The sequence below is a fragment of the Sinocyclocheilus rhinocerous genome, unplaced genomic scaffold (assembly GCF_001515625.1).
Source record: "Sinocyclocheilus rhinocerous isolate Xijiao unplaced genomic scaffold, SAMN03320098_v1.1 scaffold461, whole genome shotgun sequence".
NCBI classification, from domain to species: Eukaryota; Metazoa; Chordata; class Actinopteri; order Cypriniformes; family Cyprinidae; genus Sinocyclocheilus; species Sinocyclocheilus rhinocerous.
The window spans coordinates 231,332-252,425 of record NW_015624123.1 but is presented as its reverse complement, the minus strand read 5'-3'; the positions used below and the strand labels follow the sequence as shown (position 1 = coordinate 252,425).

The 21,094-nt window shown below is 35.8% G+C and overlaps 2 protein-coding genes and 1 long non-coding RNA gene across 5 annotated transcripts in view; 1 reads left to right on the top strand and 2 right to left on the bottom strand.

The window, feature by feature from the left end:
* Window positions 1-964, top strand: part of ccdc97 (coiled-coil domain containing 97) — a 4,851-nt gene extending 3,887 nt beyond the window's left edge. For all 3 annotated transcript variants that reach the window (XM_016549789.1, XM_016549798.1, XM_016549778.1), the window contains one exon: window positions 692-964. In XM_016549789.1, the coding sequence (XP_016405275.1) occupies window positions 692-812 (121 nt within the window). In that variant the 3' untranslated portion in view covers window positions 813-964. The remainder of the gene's footprint in view (window positions 1-691) is intronic.
* Window positions 965-2,147: 1,183 nt separating this feature from the next.
* On the bottom strand, window positions 2,148-5,203 carry LOC107737757 (uncharacterized). Its single transcript, XR_001639821.1, has 4 exons — window positions 5,180-5,203; window positions 4,750-4,873; window positions 4,568-4,669; window positions 2,148-3,169 (listed from the first exon to the last, which is right to left on the bottom strand). It is a non-coding gene; the product is annotated as an uncharacterized LOC107737757 (long non-coding RNA).
* A 328-nt stretch (window positions 5,204-5,531) lies between these two features.
* Window positions 5,532-21,094, bottom strand: part of LOC107737990 (lethal(2) giant larvae protein homolog 1-like) — a 32,847-nt gene continuing 17,284 nt past the window's right edge. Inside the window, exons 6-17 of the mRNA XM_016549649.1 lie at window positions 18,703-18,865; window positions 18,235-18,370; window positions 15,374-15,428; window positions 15,134-15,288; window positions 12,835-13,052; window positions 12,215-12,282; window positions 11,856-12,009; window positions 10,959-11,063; window positions 9,237-9,529; window positions 7,667-7,820; window positions 7,415-7,535; window positions 5,532-5,752 (exon numbers count right to left, since the gene is read on the bottom strand). Of these exons, the coding sequence (XP_016405135.1) occupies window positions 5,532-5,752; window positions 7,415-7,535; window positions 7,667-7,820; window positions 9,237-9,529; window positions 10,959-11,063; window positions 11,856-12,009; window positions 12,215-12,282; window positions 12,835-13,052; window positions 15,134-15,288; window positions 15,374-15,428; window positions 18,235-18,370; window positions 18,703-18,865 (1,843 nt within the window). The remainder of the gene's footprint in view (window positions 5,753-7,414; window positions 7,536-7,666; window positions 7,821-9,236; window positions 9,530-10,958; window positions 11,064-11,855; window positions 12,010-12,214; window positions 12,283-12,834; window positions 13,053-15,133; window positions 15,289-15,373; window positions 15,429-18,234; window positions 18,371-18,702; window positions 18,866-21,094) is intronic.

Here is a 21,094-nt window from a genome sequence, read left to right as displayed (position 1 = left end):
GTGGACGAAGCGGAGTCCAGCCCGGGGTCATCACATGTGGTTTCCGCAAGCCCGCCGGCCGCTCCTTCGTCGAATCCGCCAGCCTCCGCTCACTCTAGTCCTCTGGCCGCCGCTCACTCTAGCCGGCCGTGTGTGACGCTGTGTTTCGTTGTAAAAGAGAAACTACTTTGTTTGGTCTTCCAAAAGTGGACACGACTAGAAATCATTGGTTAAGTTGTATTGAGAGTAGCACTTGTTATTTGTCATTTCTCCGATCACAAATGCAGATGTCAGACAGTATAAGTCATTATAATCCGTAATTATGTCCGCACTGGATGCAACAAATGCCTTGTTTATAATGGGTTTTAATGTTTTTGTCTCGTCGCTCCGGCCGGGACACGCCATCACAGTATGGTAAGGGCGTAACATTCTTGAGGTATTCAGCCAATCACAATGCACTGAATAGCTGGCCAATCACAGCACACCTCGCTTTTCAGACCGATGAGCTTTGTAAAAATCGACGCGTTTCAGAAAGGCGGGGAAGGAGAAACAATACTGTACAGTATGTGGAAATGTGTTTTTTTTTTACCTTAAACCGCATAAATACATTTCATTACACCAAATACACAAAATAATGTTCTTTTTAGCAGCATCATATGACCCCTTTAATATATCTTAATTGCAGTAACAATAACTGATATTTTCATTGCAGTGAAGTGGATGAGAATCCAGATTATGATAACCTAGATATTGTAAGCCATGATGCAGAGGAGCACTACTTTGATAAAGATGATGAGGAGGAGGAGGAGGAAGAAGAGGATATGATGCAATAGCCCTTAATGTATATAATGTTCTCATAACAGAAAAAATTATTTTGATTTTTGTACATTCTTAATCATATTTCTACTGCTTGATATTTGTTTGTGTAGGTTAAATGTGATTATCAGCACTTTGTTGTCTTTAATAAAAGAGTACTATTTTTCAAGATGATGTTGTGGTCATGTTTAAAGGATTCTCCTTTGAAAAAACAAAGCAAAAAAACGATCAAGTCTTTCAGGTCTGACCTTAGAAGACTTGAGTGTTTTCATTTTAAAAGGCTTTTGCTGTTTAGCATATTTTAAATTCACAGAATCAGTTTTTCATAATGGTTAATAACACAAATGGGCATGACAACAGTGTTCCAGACTCACTTTTTTACGTTCATCTGTATAACTATGCATGCAGTCTTTAGTAATCCTAATTATCAATCCCATATTAACTGAAAGACTGCATGGACTATTTGCACTATTAATAATAATGAATTTGAAATACTACAGCAAGTATGATATCAAGACAATTTGCATTTTCATTCCACCAAATTCAATTCAAGTCAGCAACTGAACTTAGTATAATCATTTCATAGACATTGCAACATTTTTTTTAGAATCCGTTCTAGTTAAATCTCATATAACTTGAAGTTTACTTTGATGCATTAAATTAATGGGAAAATGTAGGTTGTCATAACCATCTATAAGTATATATGGTTGTTTTATTTTGTTTTGTTTTTTATAAAACAAGATATATTGAAGTATATTCACAGGCTGTAAATAACAGGAAATGTGGCATTTAAATAATTTGAGCACAGACCACGCTGAAAATTCAATAAAATGTGGAGTAAATACTTTATTAACATTCAAGATTTAATTAGCATTGCTAAATCTCAAATTAAAATTCTACACAAGAAAAATAAAAATTAAATACCTGTTCATAGGATAGGATGGAAAATAAAGGTTATGTAAGGCTAATATACAAACAAAAATTAAACTACAATTAGTGAGGTCCCTTTGACATATAACCAATAAAACAAAGAACAGAAAATGCAGGGAGAAAATGTGACAATGCGTCAATACCAAGCAAAGTATTTATGTGCAGTTTTCTTTGTAATTACAACGTAAATAGAGCCTTTCACTTTAAAAGTCCTACTTTACTCCTAAAAGCACACTCACTAACATCTGCATTATCTGACCCAAGGAGCCAGTTGTGTCTTATTCAAATATGTCTGTGCAACACTTGTCCTATTCCCTCAATGGCTCTTTCCCTCAATTAGCTACACTAATGCCTATAGTATAGTAATTTCTTGTAATACTACACAACTGTTGATAATTGCCCCACAAAATGCAGTGTTAGAAATGCCTAGTTACTTAAATGCCAGTGAAATATCTATAAAATACAAGATACCAACCCTTATAAGCCATATAAAATTATTCTAAAGAATACTGTGTAAATAGAAAAAGTCGTTAGCTCCTTCATACCGTGTTAATACTGTGCCAAAAACTGGTTAGAATGACTGCGGCGAATACTCAAAGGTTACACACCATGTTCCTTTAAATGACACACTTCACAGTTAACTGCCAGAATTACTTACAATGGCAAGTGGTTAAGGGACATTATTAAAAAATAATAATAAAGACGACTGAATGAGAGGAAAATATCTCTATCAAACCCACAGGGTCCATAACTTGAACTTTTCAATAGACTCCCGATTTGAGGTCAGAAACCATCACAGTATCATAGATATTGTTGAAAAGGCTGTCAGGAGGGGAAAAAAGCAAACACTTCATACAGAAAAATATACGTTCATAAATGAGCAGGGCACTTCATATTTTTTTCCCATAATTAAGCTTGAATAGTTATTTTCTGTTGTGCAGTTGGTCGCCCCAAAATACCCTTCGAGATTCGTGAACTGTAGCAGCTATGTATTCTAAATGTAGGAATTTAGCCTAAACTAATGAATGGCACACAGTGAGAGGAGAGGTGACGTGACAAAAGAGGAATGTTAAAAGACAAACGAAGAAGAAAAACTTCACGGGCTCAGTGCAAGTAGCCCCCTACCTGCATACAGACATTGTGCAACATCTCGGCTGTTTTATTGCCTGATCCCTTTAAAAGTCACCTCTCAAATGTGCCATTTTATGGCCCCTCAAAGGAACCAACGGTTGTCAGAGGAAAAAAAAAAAAGGAGAAGAAAACTGGAGGAAAGGTGAAGAAAACGAGGATAATAGACTTTTGGCACAGGGGAAAAAGTGCAACATTCCCATTGTAAAAACTTCATGAACAATGTTTGGTGCAACTTCCGGAGTCACAAACTGCTCTGTCAAGATCCAATTAGAAGTAACGAGTTCAGCTGATGAGTCTTCACCCATAACTGCTCCTGAAAAACAACATCTTCATTAAGGCTTAAATACTGATGCAATTACATGTAATCAATCACAGGCACTCCTCCAAGCACACCATAATCAAACCATTCTGCACTACCAAACATGTCCACAAGGAGGCGAAGAGGTACTTTTTCTCCTGCAAACAAACAACGCAAAATGTCGAAGGCTAAATGAAAACCCTGGAAAATGTGTGGTCTGTTCTTAATTTTCTGTACATTAGCAGTTCAGATAATAATGCCTTGGGCCTAGCGAGGGAAGATAAGAGAGGCAGATGCCCTACTGAGCATCAGCTTGCAGGATATGGACTGCAGAAATCACAAGAGTACATTCCGTCAAGCTCTGCATGAAAAACCTTGTCCGGTAAGTAAAGCGTAAATTGACTGCCATCATTAGCAAACTAGAAAGTCACAAAGCAGGAGGTGGGGGGAGAATTCTCTCAACAAACAGATCTCTGGCAATTCTACACACAAGATGCCTGGAAGCACCATGGTTTTGTCTCTTCTCAGCAACTGAATGTACTTGAATATACTAATAAAAAAAATATATTAATTTAAAAAAACACCCTAATCTAAAAGGACATGAAAACAGAATAATGCTGCTGAATAGCAGAATATAACCAAATCATGTACTAAACCACGTAAATTAAGGGATATAAGTGAATCTGTAATAAATACATAAATGATTTAATTAAACATAAGCTGATTCATTTGAGACTATGCTCATTAAAAAAAAACAACTAAACTTACTAATTCACTTGACTACAATGAGTCAGACTTCCCAATACTAAATGATTTTTGTAATATAAATGTTTTATAAATGATGACTGATTCATATCAGTTCATACAAGACAAATAAAATTGTAGAAAAAAAAAAAACTACTAACAAACCACAAAATGTCTTTCTTTAAAGATTTCCTTCCTTGTGTATTTATAGTATATGTTTTATGTGAATACATATGTTATGCATGTTTCCCTAACATATTATCTTGGTAGTTTAATGTCATTCTTCAAATTTTTTTTATGGGGGGGTTGTATAAGACAACACAACCCCCCAAAATCTGAAGAATGACATTGCGAAGAGAGAGAGAGAAATTCTGACAGTTATACAGTAGACATAACTTTACCAGATGTTGTTTATTATTCACACAACCCCCCCCCGGCTATACTTCAACAACTGAACTACTGTCACACTACTGATAAATGTAGTGTGGTTTCATCAGTACTTTTTGTTCCTCCTCAACAAAACAAAATGCACATCCTAAACGATATCTAGCACGGATCTCCACATTAAATACCCGGCAGGCTCAGCAGGGTCTATTTCCTCGGTCAGGCACGCCAGGGGTCTACTCTCAACAGCCCACAGTGCCTGCTCGTGCTGTAAATGTTCCTCACCTCCAGCTGTCTGCCGGCTCGCCTCAGTTGATGAGAATCCCAGGAGGCCTCCCATCCTCTTCAGTCATGTTCCTGTAGTTATTCTCAGCTTCATCCACAGTCCTAAAGAAGCAAAACATCGAGGGGAGCCCAAAATAAACGCAACTCTAATAGACCAGAATAGATGAGTAAAGAGCGCTCACATTAAGAAGTCTTTGACGTCCTCAACGGTGAGCTCGCCAGTGGTGTCCAGAGTGACGTCAGCACTGCTGTTTGGAGAATCCAGGACGGGCGAGGACAAGGCGCTCCGCATTTCATCCAAGAGCCCTGAGAGAATGACCACATAGTATCCTGTTTGATCTTTTTTTTCAGCCTAAGCAACGAACTCATTGCATTTCTTGAAATACATGTTCTGACAGTGTGATGTGTATTGTCACAAAAGGGGTGAGATCATAGTTTTAGAAAAATTAACTGCTGTATGAGACATTAAACATCAAGTACATAAATTAGACTTAAGTCTCTAATTCTAATTTCCAGTAAAACAAAAGTGCACAAATGCTGGTAATTTCAGCTAGCTGGGAGAAGAATGACATTTATTTTCCATCTGTCAAGACTTGAATGCAGAATTGTTACCTTCAGTTTCAACAGACTTGCTCTCATATGCTGATTTTCTGCTCAAGAAACATTTCTTATCATTGTCAATGTTGAAAACTGCTGAATATTTCATGGAAACCATGATACTTTTTTTCCAGTATTCTTTGACGAATATAAAATTCAAGAGAGCAGCATTTATTTGAAAAAGAAATCTTTTGTAACATTATAAATGTCTTTACTGTCACTTTTGATTCATTTAGTGTGTCCTTGCTGAATACAAGTATTCTAGAAATTTCTTTGTATATAGTACTTTAATAAGGAATATTAAGGTCTGATTGCCAAAACATGCATCCATGTAATTAAATTCAATGACTTTATGAAATTGTCCATTTCATTTTTTTAAATGGACGGTTAATCTTGACGGAGGGTTCCCTCGGCCATCCAGCACAGCGATGGACACCACTGGAGCTCTGTGCATGAGCTGGATCTCCTTCCCCAGCAGCGCCTCCACGCTCTGCTCAGAGAACTTCTCCTGCGAGGGTACATCCAGAGCGTATGCGTACACGGAGCCAGAGTTCGTGCCGGCCCACACGGTAGGTCCATGATGCGTTCCTGCGTAACCGAGGAAAAATAATGCTGTCAATCAGCTGGCCTGCAGCCATAACAATAAATGTTAAGATCCTGGAGTCTCATTTACAAAACACATGCATGACATGATGCCAGTTCCATAGATTTGGTCTTACTTTTACAAATCCTAATATTTAATAACAATCACTGGACTATGTCTTACAATTCATCTTTCAGTCTCTACTATTGATGACAAAAATGAAAATGAATGAATCGAGCTTAAGTACTCAAATGTAGTGTAAAAAAGGCAAGAGCAAGCTGAACAGACTAAGCATGAATGGGCATGTCATTATTAGTATATTAAGGGCATTACCATTCAAAATTTTGAGGTCAGTATTTTTTTTTTTTTTAAGACATTAACACTTTTATTCATAGAACACATTAAACTGATCAAAAAGTGAGGGTTTCACGTAATGTTACAAAAAACACAATTTTTGCTTCATGCTGGTCTTTTGAAAAAACATATTGCAGTTTTTATGAAAATATTAAGCAGCACAACTATTTAACACCAAATCAGCATTTTAAAATGATTTCTGAAGGATCATGTGGCGTAACGGCTACTAAAAAAAATCAGCTTTGCCATCAAAGGAATAAATAACATTTTAAATGTATTGAAACAAAATTTTATTTTAAATTATAATTGCAATAGTCACATTATTACGGTTTTTACTGTATTTATGATCAAATAAATGCTTGGTGAACATAAGAAACTTCTTTCAAAAATAAAATAAAATAAAAAAAATTGTACCGACCCCAAACTATGGAGTAAGCAAGCATCGTTTTGAAATAAAGGTTTGACAAGAATATGAATCTTGATCTTCTAGCAAGCGTTTCCCAATCCTGCTCCACGTGTCCACCCTAGCTCTGGATCTGATATCTAACATCTGAATCAGCTTATTAGTAGCACTCTCCATGACCTGATTGTGATTTGAGCACATTTTTTAGTTTTCCCTATTCAGTCAGCACAGCTGTTTCAGACAATAGTGACCTAACCTGACCCTATTACTATGTTCCAATAGCAAACCACTCACACTCATAACTGCACAGTACAAATGCAAAGTTATTCCCCCATTATTGTAAATCATTTAAATATATTGCACTAATAAAACAATACTACTTTGTTCAGAACTCCCTCATGGAAAATTCAGCTCTCCCCAAACATGATCTGACCACTATTGTGCAACAGTCTGTTTGAGTCACGAGGTCACATACTGGAAGATGAGGGAAACTGGGCTGCCTCGTGCTTGTGACCCAGACAAGGTAAGGTAATATAAAGTGACAGCGTAAATCATTTCAACACGCAAACGTGGGCGAGTGTGCAGCAGCCTTGATCAGGTTGAATAATATAAAGCCCACACATTTCACACAGGACAAACAAAACTTAGATTTGGAATTAGATCAACAGCAAAATTGCTTATGCTGCTCTGATATCAGTATTTCAATATATTTAATTGAAAACAGGCTTGTACAACTGATAAAGTCAAACTATTAATTCAACTGGAATAATTAACATTTTTTTAAACATCCCAATTGGATTTAATTTATAGGATGGATTTGATATAGTATAGAATCGTAATGTCAAATTCAGTTACATGAAAACTAGTCACACTGCGCCATATTTGAACCCTTTTCCCCCACAATTCTCACCATCTCTGAGGAAAGTGTCAGCGAAGCAGAGGCAGCGCACCACTCCAGACAGCGAGTCGTCTGCAGAGCGGGGCTCAATCCGTCTCTGCACTGGTGCCACCTCAGCATCGTGTTCCTGCACCTGAGGAAGACAAGATGAGCTTCTTAAAATAACCTAACAGTCAACAGACTCACAAACAATGGCCTCATCCCCTTGAATCACAAAAACCTGTAAGATGGTAATGCATGTATGTGAGACTTCCAGACACTCACTTTACTGGTGGGACTATTAACCACAGCACGTTTCTTCCCCGAGACTCTGCTCTTCCGGATTCTTCTAAAGGACTGGCGCAGGGATTTCTTCAGAGACTTCACTCGAGACAGCGGGCCCTCCATAGCCAGAGAGTCATTGGGGTGTAGAGTGCACCTATGGAAAAACACAAAACCTTCCTTATAGCAAAGTACAGTCACACAAAAGTCAGATTTTTAATTATATCCTATGAGGTTATTTTGCACTGTAACTGCTGAAGGAAAACCTTATTCAGATTAAGGTTTATTGCATACCTACAAAAATTGTATTCATTAATTAGGGAATGCAATGGATAATACATCACTGTTACTATAAATATAAACATTCATAAAATGATAGTTATTATATAGTTATTTTATACAGTTATTACTATTAAAAAATACTAATAAAATTTATTACTATATTATTAATCATCACTTATTAATTAAATTCATTTAATAGAACACTTAATATAATAAGAAATTAGCAGTAAATGACTTTAATAAAAGTATTAATAATAGTAATATAATTATGAAAATATATTTTGTATTTAATACATTTCTTTAAAACAACATTTCTGTATTATTAACTTTTATTAAAGTAATTTAAATGTATGAAATTATTACTATTGTTGTAAATAATAATATTAATAATAATAATTAATTTTATTAATTATTAAATTTTCTTTAACAAAAGTATTATTAATAATAAATACATAAATATTTATTTATTTTTTAAAGAAATGCATTATAATTATATTATTGTTGTTATTGTTAATAATAATATAATTAAATTACATTAATAAAAGTATTATTAATAATAAATAATACATTTTTAAAATTATTTTAATACATTTCTTTAAAACAATAACTTGTATTATTATTAATAATACTTTTATTAAAGTAATTTAAATGTATAAAATTATATTATTGTTGTTGTTAATCATAATAATAATAATTTTAATACATTTAAACTACTTTAACAAAAGTATTAACAATAATAAATAATAAAAAAATATTGTTTTATTTTAAGAAATGTATTATAATCATCATCATCATTATATTATTATTGTTGTTGTTGTTAATAACAATAATAATAATTTTATAATTGGGTTGGTTATTATAAGCACATTCTAGAAGCAGATGCCGAGTATGCAAGAATATTTTATAATAACAATTAACTGGATTCACATGCAATACATTTCCATTTTCTTGTTTATTTTTAATGTTTGTGTCATGAAATATTTGTAAAATTTAGTTGGAAACGCAGCTTCGGATGAGACATGCTCACCGAGACAATCATGTGTTTATTAATTCTGTCATTATTAGATAGTTGTTCATTTAAAGACCCTGCTTGATTTGAAGATTGGTTTGCACATGACAGATTTCAATTATTAATTTAGTAAATGTAGTTAGTAAACAAATCGAGCCAACCCCAATTCAGACAACTTGAATATCTTCATAGCAAATTAGATAAATCTCTTTCAATTTGAAGCACTGATTAACAAGCATTTGGCAAAGTAACACAGCAGCTTTGGACAGCCCCACGAGTTACCTCGCCAGCACTGGACTTCGCCGATGATAGTCAAAGAGGCCAAAGCCATGACTGGTGCCAAAGGCAATGAGGTTCCACTCTGCGTGCAGGGTTACCGCGGTAACGGCCGCGGGGGGCATGCACTGCACCAGGACAACCAGCTGGAATCCAGGAGCAAACACTACTGAGCCGCTCCTAGGAGGCAGCCGGTCATGACCCTTCCACGTGAAACCCTCTCGGTCCTGGAGCAGGTCCACCGTGGCCACATCAATCATGTGATCGGACTTCTCATCGCTAAGAACCAGAACTATAACCTGGGAGCAGAGTATAGGTTGCAACATTATCACTTATTTTTGTGAAGTCAATAGCCATTTGAAAGCCTAGAGAGCATTAGTTTAATAATAAAGTTGTTATAAAGTCGTTATTTTTGTTTTCTTTGCGCACAAAAAGTATTCTCGTAGCTTCATAAAATGATGGTTTAACCACTGATGTCACATGGACTATTTCAATGAGGTCTTTACTACCTTTCTGTGCCTTGACCGTGCTAGTTGTGTTGCTGTCTTTGGAGGGTCAGAAAGCTCTCGGATTTCCTCTAATAAAGCAATAAGCCCCAAGAAGCCGTGGTTTACAGTGAATTTATAATAGCTAAAGAGCGTTGTTAGGCACGACGCGACGCGAACCCCCTTAGCTGTTATAAATTCACTGTAAAACCATGGCTTCTTGGGGCTTATTGCTTTTATAAAACGGTTATTCCACATATGTAGTACGGTTTCACAAAATAAAATTAAAAGTGTAATGATATTAATAAAAACAGTATTCTTCCACCAAACAATGTAGCTCCTCAGAAACAGTTGTGGTTGCAACAAAGTGGTTGCCAAGCAACAGACAAACGTAAACAAAGGTGTATGTTTGTAGAGTAATTTACAACAGCTTAGAACGCGGCTCAACCAATCAGAATCAAGGACCGGAACTATCCGTTTTATAAAATATCTCAATTTGTGTTCTGAAGATGAACGAAGGTCTTACGGGTTTAAGTAATTAACGAGAGAATTTTCATTTTTAGGTGAACTATCACTTTAAGAGGTTATGAGGTTTCATTATGGTTAGGATGTAGCCTTTTTAGACAGCACACAGCAAAGCCGCTTAACTAAGATTTTGAAACAAAGCCAAAGCCACTAGAAGGCAGCCTGCAACCATTAGCCGAAAAAGCGTAACGACTAATGCCAACGCTTCTGGTCTGGCAGTACGTGGGAAAGGAGACCAGAGGATGTTTATTTTTTATTTTTTGAATGGATGTCAATGAAGGAGAGGCTTCACTACGCTGAATAAACCGCTTTTTAGAGGAAACGGCTTATCATTTAATGAATCGACAGCCTATCTGCTAATCTTCAACATGTTTCACACCAAACAATACTTTTGGATTGAACTATATTTAGAGTTTACCACGAAAAAAATGCCGTTTTATAAGAGAAGTCACTGACTTTTTGCGACAGATTCAGCTTACGGCATTTCTCATTCATTCCTATGGGATGCGTAAACGGCGATTGAGTGTCGCACAAATCTGACTGAAATTCAATGACGTCAAGGCTGTAATGTTATTGGTTATTAAGGGACACGTGATCCAAGATAGCCGCAATAGTAAGTAATACAGACCCTCTCATCTCCCTATAGTAAGATAATCTCTGACAAAGCTACTGAACTAAAAATATATTTGCATTAATCATTAAAAACTAGGGATCCTACTTGTCCAGCAGTTCCAGCCACCACCAGTTTTCCGCTGTATTTACAGACGCTGATCTTCTGGATTGCTAGTCTGGGATCATCACTGTATGGGTCAAAACAGCCCACCTGGAAATAAACGAAAAGCAAACACGGACTGTTATTCTTCTTCGTTGATTCTTAAGGCTGCACAAACAGAGCTACAATATCCCTTTTATGAGGGACGTTTAGTACAAAAACACACCTGAGCCAATCAAGTCCATTCTAACCGTAACAAACAAAATATCTTCTACATGCCAAAGAAAAGTCAAATACCATCTATACAGCCTTAAAGAAAAAGCTTCAGCCATATAGCTCCACACGTTATGAACAATATAATGCAATCGGTAACAATATAAGACTGCATTTCCTTCCCCTCTAGACACATTGACCCTCAACAACGTCTAATCCCAGCCAAACAGCTGCGGACAAAGACTAGAACAAAGAAAAGAGGAATGTGCATATTATGAGGGGGAAGAAAAAAAAAAGAAAAAAAAAACTGCTCCATCCAGAGCAGCAATGTGCTTCATCTTCAGCAGACGTCAGCAAAGCATTTCAGTCGTCAGACAGACAGTCTGCTTTTAATTAAGGTGCAAAAAGAATCGACTCCAGTGTGAATCCTATATGCTAAAGTGGGCCACGCGCCAGACTGCAGTTGGTGTTTTATGGAGAAGCTGAAGAAGAGGAAAAGGTGGATTAGGAAAACAAAAAAAAGAGAAGAGAGAGGTCAAGAAACTTGCTAAAGCTTCCCTTGTTGTGAAAGAAAACAGTGAGTAAAGTAAAATAAAATAATGTCCCAGTGTTCAGATGATGTGATTTAAGCTTTGTTTTAAAAGTTAATTAAAAAAAAAAAAATCATCAGATCTCCCATAAATCCCTGACCTTTCTGAAAGGAGGCCATTCCTCCTCCCCGGCCTGCGTCAGGCTGTCGTTGTGGTCGCAGTCTGTCTGAAAGATGTTGGCTGTGCTCAGTTTGTACAGCGGTTTGAGCGACACTCCTGACGCATCCCAGAAACGCACTGTACCATCCTCGTGACTAAAAAAAACAAATACAATCATCCTGACAACTGATCCAAATAAACAGGAATGTTTTCATTAAAGCCTGTGGGACGTTTTATCAAAGCATTGAAGAAAAATGTAAGCAGCTGTTCAAATAACTTAATTTTGATTTCTCATTAGTGATAGGAAGAGATAAAAAATATAATATAACAAAAAAATAATCAAATAAAATAAAATCTCACCCAGTTAACAGCAGTTCTTTCTGCTTTGAATCAGGTGCTAAGTTTTTCCCTCCACATATTGGCCAATTCTGTCAAAACACAGAGGGGAAAAAAAAGCACACTCAGGGCGGCCACTTTAACAAAACAAAAAAAAACATCTGGCAAACTTTAAATTCTCTAATGAAATAACATTAAATAAGAACTTTGATGCTGGTTTGTCTCTTATTGGTGGTTGTTAAATAAAATCCATTTCAGAAAGACTAAGCTATTAAATCTAAAAATACAGTATGAGCGTGCTGTATTAAATCAATTCATTTATATAACAGTGACAAAAAAAATGAAGGGTGGTGTTTGTTTTATGATGTTAATGTTATACACATAGCAGATGTTTTACTAAATGCAAATATTTAGTATTCTGCTGAAGTGAAAGAAAAACTATACATATGTAATTTAAAGCATGAAAGCCAACTATATGTCAGTTATGGAAATGTCAACATCATTTTACACATTCTCCAGAATTTGATTCTCCAGATGTCGATTTTAAATCCATTCTGCCAAATGTCCTGTTAAACCAACAGAGGGCATGTGGGGGAAAAAGCGCTAGTTTTGGGTTTCTGTATGGGGTCTTTTAATTCACCCACCTCATAGTTCTGCAGAGGACACTGCTGCTGGCCCGCACTGATCACTCTCTCCCACAGTTTGGGCGGCACATTTGAAATGTGACATGAACAGGTGATGGCAGAGGAGTGCAGAGGAGCCAGATAGGGAGCAGGGACAGTGGGCCAGCCAACCATCTGAAGATCAATCACTACCAGCTCCTCTTCCAAAAGAACCACAAGCGCTGATGGGTCATCAAATTCTGTGAGGCACAAAAATAACTGAAGTCCATGCACAGCAAATAAAAGAAAAAACATTTAGCATACGCATGTATCATCAGTGATTTATTGATGGTATATGCCAAGGATAGACATGATACTGTCAAACTGTTCAGATTCTGCTGGATCATTTATATGACAGCATATTTATGGTACACTTTTACATAATTTGAGTGTTCTTCACATTGATGGCAGATTTATTTGTTCTGAAAAATCATATTCTGGTTTGCATCCGTCAAGTAAATAACCAATAAATATTATTAAAAACAACAACAAGATTAATAATAATAGTAACAGCATAATAATAATAATAATTATAGTAGTATTCGTAGTAGTAGTAAATAAATTATTACATATTATTCCACAACAACAATAATAATCACCATCCATTATTGAATAATAATAATAATAATAATAATAATGTCTTATTCAATAAACAACAACAATAATAATAATATAAAGTAGTAGTATTAAATATAAATTATATATTATTCCACATATATAGATTATATATAATTATTATATAGTATTCCACAACAATAAAAACCATCCATAATTGAATGAATTAATAATAATAATAACAATAAATAATAAATATTAATTATATATCATTCCACAACAACAACAACAACCATCCATTGAATAAATAATAATAATTATTATTATTATTATTGTTGTTGTTGTTATTTTAAATTAAATAACAACAATAATAATCACCATCCATTATTGAATAATAATAATGTTATTATATTATTATTATTACTACATTAAATAATAATATTAGTAACAGTATAATAATAATAATAATAATAAAGTAGTAGTAGTATTAAATAAATATTAATTATATATTATTCCACAACAACAACAACAACAACCACCATCCATTATTGAATAAATAATATAATAATAATAATAGCTATTATTATTACTTAGAGATGTTTAAAATCACTAGATAGATAATGCTGTATAACAAAACAGTTTGGGGTTGAACTTTCAGCTAAATTAATCATATTACGATCAATTTTGATGTTTGATATTATGAGTTCAAAATAAGAGTTAGGTCAAACCACCCACCCTTCTTTTCAGTTATCAGCCCAAATCTTTAAACATTAAGCCATACCACCGGGCCCATGGGTGGCCTGCTCACCCTTATCTTTGTCTGTGCAGTGAATGGTGAAGAAGTCTATGACACGCGAGGTGAAGTCCAGGGTGACGTGGCTGCTGTCCTGGAGGATGGTCAAACAGTGTCTGTCTCCATAGCTGGCTCTGGGCATACCGCCACTGAACAACACTAGAGGAGCTCTACAGACACAACAGAGGAGACCCTCCTGAGAGAACCGAAACATGCGATCATGGGATTTCATTTCTCACACATTACAGCACGCACCCTGATTCTGTTGTTCTCCACAGGATCTTGTTCACGGCTTTGCAGGGAAAGGGGCCTGAGATGAATAACACAAAAATGAAGAAAACAGAAAGACAAACCGAGTTTAAGAGAAACCACCAAAACTACAGAAATCTTGGCAGAGTACATGGTAAAAATTGGAAAATATCCGTAGATCCCCCAAGCGGTTTGTGTCAACAAACCATCAAGTTAAAAGTGAGTGCATTTGAGGTTTACGATCCCTTTAATAGGCCTGGAGAAGGATTTTAAATGGCTTATTACAAAAGTTGAACGGACTCTAAGCTTTGGTATAGAACAACATTTTTAATATTAGTGTTGTTGCTGTTGATGCTTTTTATAAATAATGTTTTTTTATTGTTGTAATATGAAGATTAAATTTAACATGAAAGACTGCTAATTTTCAACACTTAAAAAAAAAATAAAAAATGACTGAAAAGAGGAAAAACCAAAGTAAAGTATGTTCTTACTTTCATTTATTAACTTTATAACAGTAAATAAATATTGTTTCTGCATATCGGTTATCGGGCACATAAACATGCAAATAATTGGTATCGGTATCAGTTATAAAAAATCGGTATCGGTCGATCACTACTTTTCAGTTATCAGCCCAAATCTTTAAACACTAGTCCACACCACCGGGCCAAAGGGTGGCCTGCTCACCCTTATCTTTGTCTGTGCAGTGAATGGTGAAGAAGTCTATGACACGCGAGGTGAAGTCCAGGGTGACGTGGCTGCTGTCCTGGAGGATGGTCAAACAGTGTCTGTCTCCATAGCTGGCTCTGGGCATACCGCCACTGAACAACACTAGAGGAGCTCTACAGACACAACAGAGGAGACCCTCCTGAGAGAACCGAAACATGCGATCATGGGATTTCATTTCTCACACATTACAGCACGCACCCTGATTCTGTTGTTCTCCACAGGATCTTGTTCACGGCTTTGCAGGGAAAGGGGCCTGAGATGAATAACACAAAAATGAAGAAAACAGAAAGACAAACCGAGTTTAAGAGAAACCACCAAAACTACAGAAATCTTGGCAGAGTACATGGTAAAAATTGGAAAATATCCGTAGATCCCCCAAGCGGTTTGTGTCAACAAACCATCAGCTAATAGTGAAGAGTGCATTTGAGGTTTACAATCCCTTTAATAGGTCTGGAGAAGGATTTTAATGGCCTATTACAAAAGTTGAACGGACTCGGAGCTTTGGTATAGAACAACATTTCCTGGCATTGTGCAAGTTAAGCAAACATTACAGCATGACCAGTCGTCAATGAGCTTATGGCTACTGGAATTACTATACCTCCATTAAAAACAGCCCAAAACATGAAGTGCGTTTACATGCATGTTAAATGTTGAATTTCAGCCAGAATAAAACAATAGCGAGTCTTATTTAAATGTAAACACTTTAGTCTGACTGAAATTGTACTTGACCTGGACCATGCGATTGCAGCTCGGCTTTGTCCAACATGTTTTTACATTAATCGGACAACAATAAGTTTGGGTTAGTAAGATTTGTCTTAATGTTTCTGAAAGATAGCTCTTTACACCCACCAACGCTCCATTTATTTGATCAATACTACAGTAAAAAAAATAAAATACAGTAATAGTGTGAAATATTATTTAAAAATATTATGTGAAAGAATCATATCTTATTTATAGGGATGCACCGAAATGAAAATTCTTGGCCGAAGCCGAACAAAATGAAACACTGGGCCGAAGGCCGAATACTGAATACCGAACACAGTTTTTCCCCCCATGTAGGCCTATTTTGCAATTTTTTTTTCACCATTGCATTAATTAAATAGCCAAAATGTGCTTTTTACTGTTTTGTCTTGCTTTTCAAATAAAAAATCAATTTAAAAAAAACAACAATTTTAAAATATTTACTTAACACTGAACATTTTTTTAACATTCTAGCAGACATTATACCAACAAAGCACAATTTAACTTAAAATGAATGAGTTAGTAAAATTGACTGACTCAAAAATTGACTTGAATCAGGCATGTATTTTTTACTGTACAAATAAAGGCAGCCTTGCTGAGCAGAAGAGACTTCTTTTAAAACATTAGAACATATTACAGATCCCAATTTGAACACTATGTGTGAATGTTATAATAAATGTATTAATAGAGCTGTTGTAGGGTAATTATTATTATCATTATTATTGTCTTACTTTTTATTTTACTTACTTTTTTACAGAACAACAGTAAAATTGCAATACTAACATTTATGAATGTCGATGGAGTTGTTGATTTTGCTCTGCTTTTATTTTGGCAGAAACCCGCAGGAATATCTCAGTGCTTCTTTTTGTTGACAAATGATTCTCATTACGAATTTGGGAAGATGTTTGTCGCACGTATCACATTGTCACATGCCTTTAAAAAAAATTCACAAAAATGTTACTGAGCAACTGACGAGTAACACAGTTTTAGCGCAGATTTTCCTCGCGCTTTGGACTTTGAACCCTGGCGCCGCGAGCTCGTGCAGCGCTGTCAGAATACATGCAATTTGTGCGTGCATTAGAAAATATAACATTCTGCAGTTTATTTACTAATCGTTTGAGGTAATTTCGCGATTTCAATCATCATACAGTAACCACCAGCATTAGCCACCTCTTCTTCTCATCAGAGACATGTGATACAGAACTAAACAGTCTCTCGCTGTCGGTGCTTCCTGCTTGTAATGATTTCTGCGTCTTTCTCTGATAGATTTAAAGGGGTCATATGATGCGATTTCAAGTTTTCCTTTCTCTTTGGAGTGTTACAAGCTGATTGCGAATAGATAAGATCCCTGAAGTTGCAAAGACTAAAGTCTCAAAACCAAAGAGATATTCTTTATAAAAGTTAAGACTCTGCCACGCCCTCCTAAAGGGAAAGAAATTATAGAAATTATACTTTTATTTAGCAAGGATGCTTAAAATTGATCAAAAGTGATGATAAAGGCATTTATAATGTTACAAAAGATTTCTATTTCAGATAAATAGTGTTCATATCGATATCGGAATTATATCGTATCGACCGAAATTAAGAAATATATCGTGATATCAATTTTGGCCATATCGTCCAGCCCTACTTTCACACTGCCGATGTTTGCTGCTTTAGCGCGTGCCTCTATTTAATCGCGTTCGTCATTGTTTGGTACATATTATTCGGCCTTTTCGCTTATTCGACCAAACAACGAAATATATTTTTTTGCTATTTTCGGCCGAATAATTTCGGTTGCAGAATATTCGGTGCATCCCTACTTATTTAACTATATTTTAACATGTAATTTATTCATGTGATGCAAAGCTGAATTATCAGCATCATTCCTCCAGTATTCAGTGTCACATGATCCTTCAGAAATCATTTTAATATGCTGATTTGCTGCACGAGAAACATTTCTAATTGTCAATGTTGAAAACTGTTGTGCTGGTTAATATTTTTTGCGAAAACTGTAATGCATTTTTTTCAGGATTCAAGTTCAAAAGAACAGCATTTATCGAAAACTGTCTTTACTGTCACTTTTGACCAATTTAATGCATCCTTGATGAATAAAAGTAGCCATTTTTTAATTAAAAAACAAGTTTTTTTTTTTTTTTTTAATCTGACCCCAAACTTATGAACGATAGTTTACACTTGGACAGACAGATGGAAAATGCAACTTAACCACTTGAGCATTGTAATTGCACATGTAAACAAACTGCTAACGAACAATCTGTGTGTGTGAGAAACAAAGAGAAAAAGGGAAGGGTGTGTAATTGGCATGTGTTTCGGCTCACCATATGGTACTGTGGATGAGATGGGGTCATGAGTGCAGGGATTGCTGCTGCTGACAGCCCACACCATGTATCCGCCATCACTATGGGAACTAACAAAGCTGTTCCCTGACCGTTCCCAGACCAAACTCTCCAGCTGCTGCAAGAGTGACAGTCCCACACAATACACAGCGTCAAAGAAGGACCAAAGACGATGAAAGGAAGTCAAAAGGTCTGAGTTAAACCATCTAGACATCTTAACTTTTAGCACTGATGATTTAAAGACGGAATTAAAAGGAGTTTTTATGAATCGTGGACAGATCTCTTGACCAGATCACTTTGAAATTCTGCAGTGCATTTATTTGGCATTTACAGAGACTTTAAAACACTGATGTCTATGTTTCTATTTCAATTCAATGCATTTCAACCACAACCCCAACGAGTGTTGAAAACCATTTGAGAGACATCAAACAAACTCACACACAAACCCACCTGCTTTCCCAGGAAGAGGTTGTCTACATGCCGACTGTTGAGGTCCCAGAGTACAACCAGACCTCTGCTGTAACCAATGAGGATTTTATCAGAGTCTTGCGGATGTTCCTGCAGGGACTCCACAGGCCCCAATGATTTTCCACACCTGTACTCCTCTGGAACGCTGAAAAGGGGAATAACCAGACATGTGAATGACATTACAAATAGCAAGCTTTTATACAGAAGATTCATTGGGAAGATTTATTCTCTTTGTAGTGCCGCCCAACCGCACTTCAATTTGGTGAAAACCCCAAATCCATGTACACACGTACGTAACTCCCCAAACACAGAGCGCTACTGAAGTACAGAAAACCTTTACTGCAAAACTTCACTAAGCACTTTTTTTTCTCAACCGAATCAAACGCAGGCTTGTGTGGAAAAGCATTTCGCATGGAAAAATGAGCAGGTCTCAGGGTTCAATGAACGATGAATAAACCACCCTCCAAGCTTTGAGAACAATGTATCGAACATTTGGTAACAATTACTCTTGATTCATGTTTGCAAAGTCTAAAGGGGTGAACGGAAAGAAAACACAATGTTCAATAAACAAGTCAAAAACAAAAAAAATATCAGTGGTTTCAATGCAAAAGTAACGGCAGAAGTTGACAACATTATCAGACGCCGACATGCCTAAATTCAGTTTGAAAGCCAGACAAATGATGACCAATCAAAAGCCACAGTCCGGGATTCCTCTGTGGCTGTGGCATGGATTCAAGAGCTGGAATGTGCATGGTACACACACACACAGAGTCGGGATGAGGTGCAGCTATGAACAAGTCAAAAACAAAAAAAATATCAGTGGTTTCAATGCAAAAGTAACGGCAGAAGTTGACAACATTATCAGACGCCGACATGCCTAAATTCAGTTTGAAAGCCAGACAAATGATGACCAATCAAAAGCCACAGTCCGGGATTCCTCTGTGGCTGTGGCATGGATTCAAGAGCTGGAATGTGCATGGTACACACACACACAGAGTCGGGATGAGGTGCAGCTATGAAGGGAAAGAGGAAAAGAGGAAGGCGCATGGAAAAGAAGGACTGGAGTAGTCATCTGGTGGCTTGGCTTCAGATAAGAACAGCCACAAGAAACTAAATTTCACACAAACAACATAAGGGTTTTACAAGAAAATTGAAGAAACAGAAAAACAGATTTGAAAGACATACTGCTGTTTATAAGTCAGTATGTGATGATAATCAGAAATTAGTATGGAAACACTGAAATGGCATTAATGCTTCAGTATGTTGAACATTGTCAAAGTTAATGGAAGATCTTGCAATTTTAGATCTTAGATAATTTTATAAAAACTGAAAATGTGCAGAACAAGGCTTTAAGGTTCTAATGAATTGAACTATGATTTTCAAATGATCTTTGCCTGATTTTTCTAGTTAGTCATAATTACTTGATAAGGATTTTATAGAGACTGAAATCACAAAGAGCAATTTCTAAAAAAAATTAAATAAAAAAATAATTCAAATTACAAAGCTGAGCATATTTATTAAAAATAAATAATAAAACAACCATCATCACCATACTGTCATATAATTACATCAATCATATAATTCATATTTTACATTATTTATTTATTTATTTATATACACACACACATATTTTTACATATACATGTTAAATAATAATACAATCATTATAAAATATAAAAATTAATAAATAAATTGTCCTATAAATAAATGATAAATGTAATAAAACATTAAATAAAATAATTTTAAATGAGATAATGTAATATTACGATTAACAAAGATAATAATAATAATAATAATAAACCCTAATAATCCCAGGTTTTTCATGATTGTAGGAACCCTTAATTTACAAAAATAGAAGAATGATATTGTAAGATAGTTTTCCAAACTAGTTTTCAGTGAGGTTAGTAGAGGATGGCCACACTACAGTGGATGCATATTATGTTTCATACTTGCAAGCACACCATTTGTAATTATAGTAAGTATTCTGAAGACATTAAAACTCATATGCAGTACATGCCAATCTAGATGCCCCCATGTCTTAAAGAAAAACAAATCACCACAAAACACAATAATGTTTTTTTCTACTGAGCCACAGACTATATTCCTGGCATTCCAGATCCTGCTGATTCCCAAAGATGAGTGTGCAAAGCTCATATCCCCCATTTTAAACACCTCCTCGGCTGGGGCCCAAGAGATTTGGCACTTGGTACAAAAGCATTTTGTTCAGTAGTTTCCTGGCTGACACATACTTATTACCAGTGGCTCAGATAGGATGCCCATTACCCTAAATTGTGCTCAGTTAATGAGCAGTTCAAGGTCTCTCAGAAGCAGATGAACTCCACATTTAGCCACACAGGCTATATCTGCAAAAGGG